The 17,445-nt window shown below is 46.1% G+C and overlaps 1 protein-coding gene across 1 annotated transcript in view; it reads right to left on the reverse strand.

Annotated features, from left to right (window-relative positions):
- The window catches only part of KCNMB4 (potassium calcium-activated channel subfamily M regulatory beta subunit 4), a 113,702-nt gene extending 97,819 nt beyond the window's left edge, over window positions 1–15,883 (reverse strand). The window contains exon 1 of the mRNA XM_044277151.1: window positions 15,454–15,883. Within this exon, the coding sequence (XP_044133086.1) occupies window positions 15,454–15,789 (336 nt within the window). The 5' untranslated portion in view covers window positions 15,790–15,883. The remainder of the gene's footprint in view (window positions 1–15,453) is intronic.
- Between the last annotated feature and the right edge of the window lie 1,562 nt (window positions 15,884–17,445).

Raw genomic sequence — 17,445 nt, forward strand, 5'->3', positions numbered from 1 at the left:
GTTCTTGAGTTGAGCATAACTACATTTCAGCATTATCAGTAATTTCTGTGTGCTTTTGCCTTGAAAATCCAAGCAAATAGACCTCTAGCACAATTCCCTTAAAATATCGCATCGCATACCGTTATCGCAATCGCACAAAATTCCCATATCGTGCAGCTCTAATACACACACATGCATAGGTCTTCTAATGTGCATTAAAAACAAAGGTATAACCCCTGTCCACCTTATAAATACAGCAAAATCATGTTCGATATTCTATTCTTCTTTCTGCCCAAGGGGCGGCGTTTCAGCTCCACATGGGCGCACACACGCGCCCCAACTGCCGTTTTCAAGCGCCGCCCAGCTCATTAATATTCACTTCGCTGGGCGGCTTCTGCTGTCCCCGACGTTCCGAGATCCCATAGCTTTCTATTGGGCATGCTAGGGCTGTTAACCCTTGCTTTGTAACTGGAAAAAAATTATTAAAATGGAAAATCACACCAAAAGGGTAAACAAAGTTTGTAAAATCAGTTTTGAATACCTTGAGGGGTGTAGTTTCTTGAATGGGGTAATTTTTGGGTGGTGTCTATTATGTAAGCCTCACAAAGTGACTTCAGATCTGAACTGGTCCTTAAAAAGTGGGTTTTTTAAAATTTCAGAAAAATTTAAAGATTTGCTTCTAAACTTCTAAGCCTTGTAACATCCTCAAAAAATAAAATATCTTTCCTAAAATGATCCAAAACATGAAGTAAACATATGGGGAATGTAAAGTAATAACTATTTTTGGAGGTATTACTGTGTATTATAGAAGTAGAGAAATTGAAACTTAAAAATTTGCAAATTTTTTGGCAAATTTGGTATTTTTTTATAAATAAAAATGAATTTTTTTGACTCAATTTTACCAGTGTCATGAAGTACAATATGTGACGAAAAAGCAATCTCAGAATGGCCTGGATAAGTCCAAGCGTTTTAAAGTTATCACCACTTAAAGTGACACTGGTCAGATTCGCAAAAAATGGCCTGGTCTTTAAGGTGAAAATTAGCCCGGTCCCTAAGGGGTTAAAATCAACACATCTATTGTTTGTACGATTCTGCTCCCCATGTATAGAGCTTTTCCCCCATAGACTTCAGCGGGGTTCTTAACAAACAGAAAATTTGCACCAGAAACCACAATAAATAACTTGTTTAATGCGGGTGTTCTGCACACAAATACGCAACATGTGCAGGTATGATAATAGTAACACTGTCTCTGGAACTAACACTTTTTTCTACTCCCATGTAATACCAGCATCCTTGGGGCTGCCTGCACTGCCAACAATCGTCGGTAAATGATCAAGGAGCAAATTACTATAATTATACTTTCCATACAATGCCAGCACTACACCACATAAAACGTGGGCAACAATCAAAACCTAACATAGCTGTATTCACCTATGTAGTCCTTCTATCGGCCCTATCACCAGTTCTTGCCTATAGGGGTACTAGCCCTGTCGTCCATCAGCCTCTGCACTTGCCTGCAGCAACCAGAAAATGCAGCAACATAACAAACCCTGTGCAGTGCTCACCCTGCGCAATCTACATCATGTGTTCTGGGCTGTAATTAGAATATGCACGAGAGTGTGTCTTCTGTTGGCGGTTCTCTTTTGTTATAACATTTTCCTGCTTTAATTAGAAACTTATTGGGCCATGACCATCTTATTTCACATATGCCCCTGGCAAATATCAAAGAAAAATGGAATTATAGAGTACAGTATGTCAATAATCTACATATCGACGGCCATACTGGTGTCTTTAGGTGTTAATTACAGCTGAGACTCCATCTATGTGATGCCCCCTTATATAGCTCAATGAACCCACTAAACAACACATTGCTCATACCAATGACTACTGTTGAGCGAGGCGAAGCATTCAAAGCGGAATTCGGTGTTGAGTTTAGAATAAATTCAGTTTGCAACAAATCCGAATTTCTTCACGGTTTGTGGTAACGAATCAGTTTTTACTAAAATGGCGGCTGCATGTGTTACAAAGTGAAAATAAGAAGAACACGAGATCACCTATAATCCTGTGCAACCAGCCAATTCACAGGTAGGTATCCCCTGTGATGTCACAGCCCTATAAAACCCTCATGCTGCACGGTCTCCGCCATTGTCCTGTGAGCTGAGAAAAGGGAGAGACGTGTTAAGTGCTCATATACTAGGGACCGTGTTGCTGAAAATAATTAATAAAAATATTGGCGAGGGAGAGTGCAGGAAGAGCGCAGGGAGAGTGTAAGGAGACTTATTCTGCGTCAGTTTTACTTAATTATTCCTACATCAGCCGTAAATGTAATTCAATACCAGTAAGATGGAAGCCTTTATTATTCTGGTGCCAGCTTGCCAACCAATACCATCTAGTCTGCACCCCTTAGGAGGGGCCAGGTCTTAATGATGACCATCCTTTTCTTCTGCTGGCTTTACATCTTCCAAATCATCCTTCAAAGTCTCCATGTCCTAGAAAAGTCATCAAGATGCAGTGAGAGGAGGAGTTGGATGTTCCTGATGACAAATTCTCATCGATATTAGATGATCTGGAAAAGGAGGAAAAGCAGATGACAGAAGAAGGGCTCGCACCTGTAGGGCAGGAGAGCGCTGGGGTTGGAGAAGTTGGTATGCCACAGCTGATTAATAGTCTGTGTCTACTGTCAAATAACCTGCAGGAGATTGCAAGCCAAAACATCAATAATATGCATATTGTGCCCCCACCTAACCAGCCAAACCCCATACCAGCAACAGCCAATGTTTAAAGGTGCCGTGCGGCCATTAACAATGAAGAAGGACTATACAGGGCAGTCTTTATTATTACATCAAATGCAGCTGTGGGCTAATTGGTCGTATGGTTTTTCGCCTTAGCATGGCAGCAACCCACCTGCAGCACGGCCTCTCCAGAGTGGCCTGGGTATACCCGATTTACACCAATTTCGTGATGAATTAATTTGTAACAAATCAAATTTCTTGGCTACCTTCGGCAAAGTTGCTGAATCAAATTTTTCAAAACTTCGATCATCTCTACCAATGACCATGTGGGGGTCCTATCCCACAATAATCCCTCTGACCCAGTTAGCAGTAGCGGGATGTGAAAAGTTGAGGACAGGTCATCAGTTATAAGATCTTGGAAAACCCCTTTAAGACTACTATATTTGTGTGAAGGAACATGCATAATAAGCTTCTTATACATAACGTTTATTAGTATCAGATTAAAAGCTGTAACTTTGTGATAGGATTAAAAAAAAAAAAAAAGCAACCAAGTGTCGTAGATCAGTTACCGGTGTTCAAAAATGTTCCTTTTTTGGCATCAGAGAGGGGTCGTTCAAATTCCCTGTCTGCCATAGAAGTCTTAAGCCCTGCAGCCAGACAAGATCACATCACCCGCCCTAAGAAAGTGACACCTGGTCCAGCACTGGAACCTAATCCCTAAACCTAACATAACTAGTCCTGTCTGCTGAACACAACTCTCCAACGCGTTTCACCTCTGAAAAGTGCAGCAGGGTTATCAGGGAGCCTTCCAGCAGCATGACAGCATGGGCAGAATGAAAGACATTGGCTCTGTTTCTCCGAAGTTCACAGCTTTATAAAGCACTCCCTAGCCAATCGCTTTGCTTAGATGCATAAGGACTTTCCTTATAGTGACATTGGCACCATATTGTCTGCATCTATTGGACAAAACGAGGCAAGCCTCATATGGGTGTAACATGTTGAACTAGGCCTGTCGGCACATCTCCATGCAAAATAAATTGTAAGACATACAGTCAAATCTGGTGGATCACAGCACGTTACTATATGTAGGGTAATTTCCATGTAAAAGCTAATAATATCACAACAACATAATACTGTGTAAGGTCATGCCTATAACATAGCTAATGATCACATAGTATATCAATGTAACACAGATTATCGTCTCACAGGGCTTTTATGCATAGTTAGCTGGTGACATGATTGAAGGACCTTGTACATAGGGGAGGTGTTATCAGTGATTGATAGCATTCTCTATGTAAGTGTGTATACAGAGATACCTGTCAGTCACTGATAGCTGAACATGGGGGAGGAGTTATCAGTGATTGATAGCAGTTTTTGTGTTAGTGTATATACAAAGATAGTTGTCAGTCAGTGATAGTTGTACACAGGGGAAGTGTTATCAGTGATTGATAGCTATCTCTGTATATACACTTACACAGAGAATGCTATCAGTCACTGATAGTTGTACATGGGGCAGGTGTTATCAGAGATTGATAGCTTTCTCTGTGTAAGTGTGTGTATATAGATAGCTGTCAGTCAGCGATAGTTGTACACAGTGGAGGTGTTATCAGTGATTGATAGCTTTCTCTGTGTAAGTGTGTATACATAGATAGCTGTCAGTCACTGATAGTTGTACACGTAGGAGGTATTATCAGTGATTAATAGCTTTCTCTGTGTAAGTGTGTATACATAGACAGTGCTCCAGACAAAAAAATAAAAATATAAAAAATCAAGGAGCCATTGGCTCCTAATCTGAAAAATTTTGGAGCCAAATTACATTTTTCAGTCGCCAAATTTTTGTTGTAACATAAGGGCCAGAAACGGGGTTTTCTTTAGCCTCTTGGCTATTCGTTTTTCCATTCATAAACCTCCACACTGAGCTCCCAGCAGCAGATAGAAGCCTTCAGGGCACGCTGGCACTTCTGGTGTGACATCACCTGGGCACATGGTCTATACTCAGCAGAGGCTCCGTTCCCGCCATGCTGCCCCTGGCATTTCATGAGCAGTCGGCAGTGGCGCGTGCTCCCCTGTTCCATGAATGGCAGTTAAATTATCGTGCGTATTCATACGCATTAGATATTTTTTAGGGAGAAAAACTGTACAGGCGTCCATGACGCTTGTACAGTCATTATTGTGACTAGGGATGAGCGAATCGACTTCGGATGAAACATCCGAAGTCTATTTGCATAAAACTTTGTTCCCCAATTGCGACCTCTCCCACTCACCATGTCTGCGATGCTGTATGCCCTAACTCTGCTGTTCTGTCGAGACTCCACCTGAAGCCTGGCAGGTAACATTCAAATTTTAATGAGGAGCGCCGTTGGACCTCTCTTGCACATCAGACGTACTGTGCATACAAAACGGATGGACTAAGTGCAAAAAAGAAATCCAGAACTGTAAGGGTTACATAGCATCATAAATCAATTAGTATTATTAGTAAGGTATTGTCTTGATGAAGGGCTCATCACTATAGCCCGAAACGCGTCACAATTACCTTGTGTCTCTCCATGTGATGTATGTTGGATCTTAAATTTTGGAAGCCAAATAAAGAAAAAACTATTTTATACGTCAGAAACTTGAATTGATCCTTTGTTTTCTGGATATCCTAAATGTGGCTGGGTTCAAGCCTTATCTTCCGTGCTTCACAAGGGTGATCAGAGGTGAGAGCTGCAACTTTCTTCTTTTTCTCTATAATCATAAATCAATATAATGCTATGTGACTCCTGGCAGCGCTGGGAGGTCAGGCTGGGAGCTACGCTGCGGACTCGCTGCGGGAGGAACGCTAGTCTGCAAGGGGCCTTTGGCTGAGACAAACATCACATGGCCAGAGATCACAGTGTAGCAGTGCAGCATTGCCACTAGTGAGAGTGGTCATTTTGGGACCTGCACATTGTCATGACAGCCCCAATAATTCTCACAACTGTAGGGTTGCAATGCAACCCCATTCACTGTCACGATTTGAAACCCTGCACTACATTACGATGATTGGTCATGCTGGCAACAGTGCATTCCTTTCTTTTTATTTAGCACACAGACAAAGTGCACCAGGCCCTGTGACAGAATTGCGTAAACCAGCTATGGAATCAGTTTAATCTTCTAGTGTGAGGAGACATAAAGCCCAGCGCTACTCGGCATTCTGTGTGTGGCTGAGCGCACTGCAGCTGTCCACCATCATTGCCCTCTCTTCTCCACCACTTACCCCTTACATGGGGGGCACAGGGCACCCTCAGCACATGGCGCAGTGTACGCAGAACGCTCACCTCCGTGCGTCACATGGCTGAAAAACTTGTCTACTTTAGCTGCCCCTTGTCTATGGAGCAGTGGGCAGTGAGCGCACTCCCCGTTTTCATAACTACGGACGTGTGAATGGACCCTAAGTGTGTATACATATATAGCTGTCAGGTGTCACAGATATCTGTACACAGGGAGGTGTTATCAGTGATTGATAGCATTCTCTGTGTAAGTGTGTGTACAGAGATAGCTGTCAGTCACTGATACTTATACACAGGGGAGGTATTATCAATGATTAATAGCTTTCTCTAAGTAAGTGTGTTCATAGAGATAGCTGTCACTCACTGATAGTTGTACACAGGGGAGGTATTATCAGTGACTGATAGTATTCTCTGTGCAAGTGTGTATACGGAGATAGTTGTCAGTCACTGATAGTTGTACACTGGAGAGGTGGTATCAGATATTGATAGTAATCTCTGTGTAACTGTGTATACATAGATAGCTGTCAGTCACTAATAGTTGTACACGGGGGAGGTGCTATAAGTGATTTGTAGCATTCTCTGTGTAAGTGTGTATACATAGATAGCTGTACACAGAGGAGATATTATCAGTGATTGATAGCATTCTATATGTGTGTGTATAAAGATAGCTGTCAGTCACTGATAGGTGTATACAGGAAAAAGGTGTTATTAGCGATTGATAGCTATATCTGTATACAAAGAATGCTATCAGTCACTGATGGTTGTACACAGGGGAGGCGTTATTAGTGCTTGATAGCATTCTATGTGTTAGTGTATATACATAGATAGCTGTCAGTCACTGATAGTTATACATGGGGGAGGTAGCAGTGATTGATAGCATTCTCTGTGTAAGTGTGTATACAGAGATAGTTGTCAGTCAGTGATAGTTGTACACAGCAGAGGTGTTATCAGTGATTGATAGTATTCTCTGTGTAAGGCTACATGCACACGACCGTGCCGTTTTTTGCGGAAGCTGCCCGTGTGCCTTCCGCAATTTGCGGAACGGGCAGTCCATTGTAGAAAAGCCTATTCTTGTCCGCAAAACGGACAAGAATAGGACATGTTCTATTTTTTTGCGGGGCCACGGGAGCAACAGATACGGGCAGCACACGGAGTCCGCATCTTTTGCGCCCCCATTGAAGTGAATGGGTCCACATCTGAGCCGCAAAAACGACGACTCGAATGCGGACCCAAACAACGGCCGTGTGCATGAGGCCTAAGTGTGTATACATAGCTGTCAGTCACTGATAGCTGTATACAGGGGAGGCGTTATCAGTAATTGATAGCATTCTCTGTGTAAGAGTGGATACAGAGATAGCTGCCAGTCACTGATAGTTATACATGAGGAGCTGTTATCCGTAATTGATAGCAATCTCGGTGTAATGTTTTATTACACAGATAGTAGGGCTGCACGATATGGGAATTTTGTGCGATTGCGATTAGGGCCCTAAAAATTGCGATAACGAGATGCGATGCAATATTTTAAGGCTACTTTCACACTGGCGTTTCTGGGTCCGCTTGTGAGATCCGTTTCAGGGCTCTCACAAGCGGGCCCAAAACGGATCAGTTCAGCCCCAATGCATTCTGAATAGTTAAGGATCTGTTCAGAATGCATCAGTTTGGCTCCGTAGCGCCTCCATTCCGCTCTGTAGGCAGACACCAAAACGCTGCTTGCCTGACAATGCGGAGCCAAACGGATCCGTCCTGACTTACAATGTAAGTCAATGGGGACGGATCCGTTTTCACTGACACAATATGGTGCAATTGAAAACGGATCCGCCTCCCATTGACTTTCAATGCAAGTCTGGACAGATCCGTTTTGACTTAGACTTTTTTTTAACAATCCGTTCTGAATGGATACAAGCGTTTGCATTATCGGTGCGGATCAGTCTGTGCAGATACAAGACGGATCTGCATTGAACGCAGGTGTGAAAGTAGCCTAAGGGAATTGTGCTAGAGGTCTATTTGCTTTTCAAAGGCAAAAGCACACACAAATTACTGATAATGCTAAAATGTAGTTATGCTCAACTCAAGAACTGAAATGCACAGTGTTTTTCAAAATAAAACATCTTTTACCAAAGTAAATAACATATTTGCATTACTGCAAAAGTACAAAATACAAAACTTGCCATTTTCTTAATAGCACTACACAGAACAGATAAATAAATAGAAAAGATATAAGAAGAACATGCATTCATTAAAAAAAGATTTTCCAAACACTGAAGAAACAGGAACTTTTTAAAGAACACCATAGACAGCAGCAGAAATGTAAGGTAATATACCGTATTTTTTGCCCTACAAGATGCACCTGCCCATAAGACGCACCTAGGTTTTTGAGGAGGAAAATAAGAAAAAAAAATATTTTGAACCAAAAGGTGTGCTTTTGGTGGGGTTTGAATTAATGGTGGTCTGTGGATGACACTGTTATGGGGGGGGGGGGGGGGGGAATCTGTGGATGGCACTGTTATGGGGAGGGGGGGAATCTGTGGATGGCACTGTTATGGGGAGGGGGGGAATCTGTGGATGGCACTGTTATGGGGAGGGGGGGAATCTGTGGATGGCACTGTTATGGGGAGGGGGGGAATCTGTGGATGGCACTGTTATGGGGAGGGGGGGAATCTGTGGATGGCACTGTTATGGGGAGGGGGGGAATCTGTGGATGGCACTGTTATGGGGAGGGGGGGAATCTGTGGATGGCACTGTTATGGGGAGGGGGGGAATCTGTGGATGGCACTGTTATGGGGAGGGGGGGAATCTGTGGATGGCACTGTTATGGGGAGGGGGGGAATCTGTGGATGGCACTGTTATGGGGAGGGGGGGAATCTGTGGATGGCACTGTTATGGGGAGGGGGGGGAATCTGTGGATGGCACTGTTATGGGGAGGGGGGGAATCTGTGGATGGCACTGTTATGGGGAGGGGGGGAATCTGTGGATGGCACTGTTATGGGGAGGGGGGGAATCTGTGGATGGCACTGTTATGGGGAGGGGGGGAATCTGTGGATGGCACTGTTATGGGGAGGGGGGGAATCTGTGGATGGCACTGTTATGGGGAGGGGGGGAATCTGTGGATGGCACTGTTATGGGGAGGGGGGGAATCTGTGGATGGCACTGTTATGGGGAGGGGGGGAATCTGTGGATGGCACTGTTATGGGGAGGGGGGGAATCTGTGGATGGCACTGTTATGGGGAGGGGGGAATCTGTGGATGGCACTGTTATGGGGAGGGGGGGAATCTGTGGATGGCACTGTTATGGGGAGGGGGGGAATCTGTGGATGGCACTGTTATGGGGAGGGGGGGAATCTGTGGATGGCACTGTTATGGGGAGGGGGGGAATCTGTGGATGGCACTGTTATGGGGAGGGGGGGAATCTGTGGATGGCACTGTTATGGGGAGGGGGGGAATCTGTGGATGGCACTTATGGGGGGGGGGGAATCTGTGGATGACACTTATGGGAGGGGGGGAATCTGTGGATGACACTTATGGAGGGGGGGAATCTGTGGATGACACTTATGGAGGGGGGGAATCTGTGGATGACACTTATGGAGGGGGGGAATCTGTGGATGACACTTATGGAGGGGGGGAATCTGTGGATGACACTTATGGAGGGGGGGAATCTGTGGATGACACTTATGGAGGGGGGGAATCTGTGGATGACACTTATGGAGGGGGGGAATCTGTGGATGACACTTATGGAGGGGGGGAATCTGTGGATGACACTTATGGAGGGGGGGAATCTGTGGATGACACTTATGGAGGGGGGGAATCTGTGGATGACACTTATGGAGGGGGGGAATCTGTGGATGACACTTATGGAGGGGGGGAATCTGTGGATGACACTTATGGAGGGGGGGAATCTGTGGATGACACTTATGGAGGGGGGGAATCTGTGGATGACACTTATGGAGGGGGGGAATCTGTGGATGACACTTATGGAGGGGGGGAATCTGTGGATGACACTTATGGAGGGGGGGAATCTGTGGATGACACTTATGGAGGGGGGGAATCTGTGGATGACACTTATGGAGGGGGGGGATCTGTGGATGACACTTATGGAGGGGGGGGATCTGTGGATGACACTTATGGAGGGGGGGGGATCTGTGGATGACACTTATGGAGGGGGGGATCTGTGGATGACACTTATGGAGGGGGGATCTGTGGATGACACTTATGGAGGGGGGATCTGTGGATGACACTTATGGAGGGGGGATCTGTGGATGACACTTATGGAGGGGGGATCTGTGGATGACACTTATGGAGGGGGGATCTGTGGATGACACTTATGGAGGGGGGATCTGTGGATGACACTTATGGAGGGGGGATCTGTGGATGACACTTATGGAGGGGGGATCTGTGGATGACACTTATGGAGGGGGGATCTGTGGATGACACTTATGGAGGGGGGATCTGTGGATGACACTTATGGAGGGGGGATCTGTGGATGACACTTATGGAGGGGGGATCTGTGGATGACACTTATGGAGGGGGGATCTGTGGATGACACTTATGGAGGGGGGATCTGTGGATGACACTTATGGAGGGGGGATCTGTGGATGACACTTATGGAGGGGGGATCTGTGGATGACACTTATGGAGGGGGGATCTGTGGATGACACTTATGGAGGGGGGATCTGTGGATGACACTTATGGAGGGGGGATCTGTGGATGACACTTATGGAGGGGGGATCTGTGGATGACACTTATGGAGGGGGGATCTGTGGATGACACTTATGGAGGGGGGATCTGTGGATGACACTTATGGAGGGGGGATCTGTGGATGACACTTATGGAGGGGGGATCTGTGGATGACACTTATGGAGGGGGGATCTGTGGATGACACTTATGGAGGGGGGATCTGTGGATGACACTTATGGAGGGGGGATCTGTGGATGACACTTATGGAGGGGGGATCTGTGGATGACACTTATGGAGGGGGGATCTGTGGATGACACTTATGGAGGGGGGATCTGTGGATGACACTTATGGAGGGGATCTCTGGATGACACTGCTATGGGGGCATCTGTGGATTACACTGCTATGGGGGGGTCTGTGGATGACACTGCTATGGGGGGGTCTGTGGATGACACTGCTATGGGGGGGGGGGGATCTGTGGATGGCACATAACAGTGTCCCATTCCTAATCCAGATGCCGGCCCCCAGCTCCTCCTCCCTCTGTAGATACACCCGCCGACTGCGCTGTGCGGCATTACGGCGGCCATGTATCATTGTAGGTAATCGCAGCATTTTTGGGTCAGCCAAATCGCCATATTGCAATCGTTGATTATCGCGATACGATTGCTTTGGCAATATATTGTGCAGGCCTAATAGATAGCTGTCAGTCACTGATAGTTGTACACAGGGTAGGTGTTATCAGTGATAGCATTCTCTGTGTAAGTGTATATACATAGATAGCTGTCAGTCACTGATAGTTGTATACAGGGGAGGTGTTATCAGAGATTGATAGCATTCTATATGTGTAAGTGTGTGCACAGAGATAGCTGTCAGTCACTAATAGTTGTATATAGGGGAGGTGTTATCAGAGATTGATAGCATTCTATGTGTAAGTGTGTATACAGAGATACCTGTCAGTCACTGATAGTTGTATATAGGGGAGGTGTTTTCAGTAATTGAAATTATTGATAGCATTCTCTGTGTAAGTGTGTATAAAGAGATAGCTGTCAGTCACTGATAGTTGTACTTGGTTCAGAAACAGCAGAGACATAAATTATAATATATTTAAATTTTTATTGAATCATTTCCCATAAAACTATACATCAATCTGCTCAGCTCCTCTTGCTCGATTATCTGCTGCCTGCTTATTGCACTGCATTTTGTGGTGACAGATTTTCTTTTTCTTGCATCACAAAAATCTGCAGTGTTTCTGCTGGAAATCATCAGCAACAAACGGAGGATTATTTGCATTGAAACAGGTAAAATTCTCAATGAAAATTTGCGGCACAGATTCACATGCTTTGAATTCAACATTTGAAACACAGAATAATTTTTTTCTGCAGATTTTTCTCAGTAGTGTGTCAATGAAAACTTTTACAAACGTGTTCACTTTACTGGTTCCTTACAACTATGTTAATTTGCCACAAAAATACACAACAGCAAATCTGCAACATTCCAGTCGTTTGGTTGTACCCTTATCCTGCCAGATTCCACTGCTGCCAGTGCACTGGAGGAGGAGCTTCACTGAAATGCATCCTGCATTCAGATGCTTCACAAGCCCTCCTATCTGCTCTGAGTGACAGCTGTAGCAGCCAACCAGAAGCCCACTACAGCCGCCAGAGCAGGGGACAGGGGCTGTGAAGCAGCTCAATGCTGGAGCAGAATTTGGCAGAATAAATCTTCCCATTCACACTACTCCTGATAATAAAAGCTCCACAAAAGATATGTCTGTTCTGCTCTCTCAGGCTTGTTTCAAACTTGCGTGAAACAACACCTGGCAGGCTGTTCCGGGTAGGGAACAGCCTGTCGAATCAGTCCTATTCCGTCCGGCTCAATTTACCGTACCATAGAGGGAGCCAGCGAAGATTCAGCCGCAACCTGGCAAATATAGTTTTCGTCTGGTTGCTCCGTGGCATATTTGCCGGGTTGCGGCTGGATCTCTGCTGGGCCCCATTATAGTCAACGGGGCAGGACGGAATAGGATGGATTCGACAGGCTGTTCCTGTGAAACAAGCCTCAGCCCCTTTGCAGTGCTGTCAGCAGTTTGGTATCATAAAAACTGCTGACAGACTCCATTTAAAACATATGATTTGTGCCATGCATTGCACCTGCAGCAGTAGGGAAACATTTCCATGAATCTCTACAGGGAGAAAGTAACTGAAATGCGTTAGCCTAGACAAAACGTCCATAGCAAAGTTTCATCAGATTTTCTGCCCTTGATTCAACGTATACAATACGATCCACCCAGATAAGTGACCTAGAAAGACAATGCTATCTTCCCGATTATGTGATGCTCAGGTGACAAAACTCATGAAGCGCAATGTGGGGTGAACAATGATGGCTCCAGTCTACCGTATGGCGGCACAGGACTCTTCCGCCGTCATCTGGAAATACATTTTACAGTCCCTTGTTCAGAAACTACAGCAAATCTCATCCCCTAGGCAACAGAGCTTATCTCACAATGGCAGCAATTGTATTAACTCCTTCATCATTAGTCTAAAGCGCCCAAGCACACAGGAAGCGAGACGAGCTTAACCCTTACAGCTCAATTCTAAGTCAACTCGCACCTGAAAATAATGGGGTACTGTATCACTATGGGCCGTGTAATAGTGAGGTAGCATGAGACCGCTCCGTGTAATCTGGCACACGGGGAAGAAACAAATACATTATTTACATGTTACTTAACCTCAACATGTCGGGTACGGTGCCAACAATGCAATGCTATCCATTCAGAACACTGCAATGCTACAGCACACTGCCAAGGGCAATCTAGCCATACCGGGCCCCATATAGCAGCCACAGGGTGACGGCACTGCTGGTCAGAAGGTATAGGACGGTGGCGCTGGTCACTTGTATGGATGTGGGTCTTGGTGTAAAACTGCCAGCTTTGCCATTCTGTGTGCTATACCCACGCCTCTGTATGGTACACGTATGTGATTACAGTACAGGATGTATGTAAAAGTGCTGACATTTACCCAAAGCAATGGCAGATCGGTGCAATAAACCTAACTAGACAACCACACCCCGTCCAGAAATATGGCGTGATATGGTGATAGATATGGTACCCTTTATCTGTGGTGCCATCACGTCATGGAGTGTGCCACATATTGGAGCAAGCTGCTAGTTAAGGCTAGTGGAATAAAATAATGGCTACACCTGATATCTATGAGAGAACATAAAAGTAAGAAAAGTCATTTCCTATAATATGCCGTGAGCTGGGAGAGGGCACATTTGACTTTGGGAGTCAGTTAGGCACTTTTAGGAGTCAATTTTTCAGTGGCCAAGAACTGTACTAGACACCAAAAATGTAGGTGCCCCCTGGATCCTGAGATCTGTCCTTCCCTCTAGTGTAGTCAGTAAAAGTAATCTGGGACATATAGAGAGTAAGGGGAGCATGGGGTGTGGAGACTGAAGGGTGGCATAAGCCATGTAGGATGAACACGGAGGAAAGAAATGGACGTATACAGCACGCAGGGCGACCGGAGAGGGACATATGGAACAGGCTTATGGAAAGGATCTGGAACACACAGGTGGGCATTATGGACACCCCCGTATAGAGGGAGAAGGAGGAATATAGGACACAGAATACAAGCCGTATATAGACTGGTATTGGAGGGACAGGGACAGACATAAACAACATAAATCTACAGATATCCAGAATGAGAAGGATGGAGATGGACAATATAACAAGATACAAAAATGTATAAAGTGGTATCAGCCATGTATGTCATGAGCATAAGGGAGGTGGGACATACAGATTGAGTAGATGGCACACAGGGTGGCATGGAGTAACAAGGAACCTATAGAGAGAAGACAAATGGAGTGGTACTAAGGATATATAGCACACAGGATGGCATGGAGTAACAAGGAACCTATAGAGAGAAGACACATGGAGTGGTACTAAGGATATATAGCACACAGGATGGCATAGAGTAACAAGGAACCTATAGAGAGAAGACAAATGGAGTGGCACTAAAGGATATATACAGTAAGTTGGACGGTATAGGACACATAAAATAGATGGCACACAGGATGGCATGGGAAAGAAGCAGGCGTAACAAGGAACCTACAGAGAGAAGACAAATAGAGTGGTACTGTGGATATATACAGTACATAGGAGGGTATAGGGCACATAGAATAGATGGCACACAGGGTGGCATGGAGTAACAAGGAACCTATAGAGAGAAGACACATGGAGTGGCACTAAGGATATATACAGTAAGTAGGAGGGTATAGGATGCATGGAATAGATGGCACACAGGGTGGCATGGAGTAACAAGGAACCTACAGAGAGAAGACAAATGGAGTGGCACTAAGGATGTATACAGTGAGTTGGAGGGTATAGGACACATAAAATAGATGGCACACAGGGTGGCATGGAGTAACAAGGAACCTACAGAGAGAAGACAAATGGAGTGGCACTAAGGATGTATACAGTGAGTTGGAGGGTATAGGACACATAAAATAGATGGCACACAGGGTGGCATGGAGTAACAAGGAACCTACAGAGAGAAGACAAATGGAGTGGCACTAAGGATGTATACAGTGAGTTGGAGGGTATAGGACACATAAAATAGATGGCACACAGGGTGGCATGAAGTAACAAGGAACCTACAGAGAGAAGACAAATGGAGTGGTACTGTGGATATGGGACAAATACAAGGCAGCAATAGCAGCACAAGGGGTGACCTATGGGGCCACCAGATATTTGGATGTGGAAATCTGGGAGCAGGACATGAGAGCAGAAGGCAGAGTGTCTAGGCTGTGGCATAGGGCACGCTGTACCTTGGGGTTGCTGATGAGCTGCTGCTCGTCCTCGTGGAGCAGCGCCCGGGAGTTGGACTCGGAGTTGTTGACGTAGATCTGCAGGCACGGGTACAGGGACGTGCCCTTACAGTCACTCCCGCAGGTGAACGTGCACTCGAACGTCTCCCCGATCTGCTGCACCGACAGCACCGTGCAGTTGGCCGTCTTGCCCTGGAGGTCCTGCAGCGCCGGGTTCAGCCAGCAGAAGCCCAGGATGAAGAGGGAGACCACCGCGGAGATGATGAGGAATAAGCCCAGGCGGATGCTCTTGTCCTCGGCTTCGGAGTATTCATAAGCCACCCGGAGCTTCGCCATGGCAGTCAGCAGAGCGCGGCTCCCGGCACACACCCTCCGCTCACTCTCAGGGACATGCCGCCTCTACTTCTCACTCACAGCGTGGAAATCAGGCGGCTCCAGTCTACCGCTGCCCACCCCCGGCTCCGTGCCAGCCAATGGCGGCCGGGCTGTGCGCCTCACACGTGCGGCCACCCAGTGACTGCAACTTCGGAATCTAGGCTACTGTGCAGTAGCCTCTGCCACCACCACCATGCAGGAGATTGCAGTGCCACCCATGGGTGCCAAGGGCACCCTAAAAATGTAATAATAAATACAGGCAAATAAAAATGGCCGCACTGCTTTATTAAGGGTAACCTTAAAATAGTAACATACTTTAATAATTGAATACATTTATTAATTAAAAAAAAACATTAAATTCAATAAATAACCATTTGAAACTCTAATAATCACCGAAATCCGCTCAGCAATAGCTGTGACACAGCCCCTCTAAGGCCTATTTCACACTTGCGTTGTCCGGATCCGGCGTGTACTCCACTTGCTGGAATTACACGCCGGATCCGGAAAAACGAAAGTGTACTGAAAGCATTTGAAGACGGATCCATCTTCAAAATGCTTTCAGTGTTACTATGGCACCCAGGACGCTATTAAAGTCCTGGTTGCCATAGTAGGAGCGGGAAGCGGTATACTTACAGTCCGCGCGGCTCCCGGGGTGCTCCAGAATGACGTCAGAGCGCCCCACTCGATCACGTCATCCATGCGCCTGGGGCGCCCTGACATCACTCTGGAGCGCCCCGGGAGCCGCACGGATGGTAAGTATGCTGCTCCCCCGCTACACTTTACCATGGCTGCCAGGACTTTAGCGTCTCGGCAGCCATGGTAACCACTCTGAAAAAGCTAAACGTCGGATCCGGCAATGCGCCGAAACGACGTTTAGCTTAAGGCCGGATCCGGATCAATGCCTTTCAATGGGCATTCATTCCGGATCCGGCCTTGCTGCAAGTCTTCCGTTTTTTTGGCCGGAGCAAAAAGCGCAGCATGCTGCGGTATTTTCTCCGGCCAAAAAACGTTCCGTTCCGGAACTGATGACATCCTGATGCATCCTGAACGGATTTCACTCCATTCAGAATGCATTAGGATAAAACTGATCAGGATTCCTCCGGCATAGAGCCCCGACGACGGAACTCTATGCCGGAACAAAAGAACGCAAGTGTGAAAGAGCCCTAACAAAGCAAAGCGACATAAGCAATAAAAAGGGGGGAGGGTGATGATCCGATCTTCTTAGGCTATGTCTACACGATTGTCGCGCGACAATTTGTTGCACTAATGTTTATAATGGCAGTCTATGGTGTCGCACTGCAACATACTGCGACGCAACAGTCGCAGAAAATCCATTCAAGATGGATTTTTCTGCGACTGTTGCGTCGCAGTCGCAGCATGTTGCAGTGCGACACCATAGACTGCCATTATAAAAATTGTTGCGCGACATTGGTGCAACAAAATGTTGCGCTACAAATGTTGCAGTGTAGTTGTGCCCTATCTGTCACGCGACTTATTGTCGTCGTGTAGACGTAGCCTTAACACTGGCCCAGAAACGTCGCTGAACCCGCAATTTAAGGACCAGCCACTTCCTGACACAGCCACCAACCAGGGCGCTGGAATCAGCAACAGCCAATC

This window comes from Bufo gargarizans, chromosome 2 (assembly GCF_014858855.1).
Source record: "Bufo gargarizans isolate SCDJY-AF-19 chromosome 2, ASM1485885v1, whole genome shotgun sequence".
In the NCBI taxonomy this organism is placed as follows: domain Eukaryota; kingdom Metazoa; phylum Chordata; class Amphibia; order Anura; family Bufonidae; genus Bufo; species Bufo gargarizans.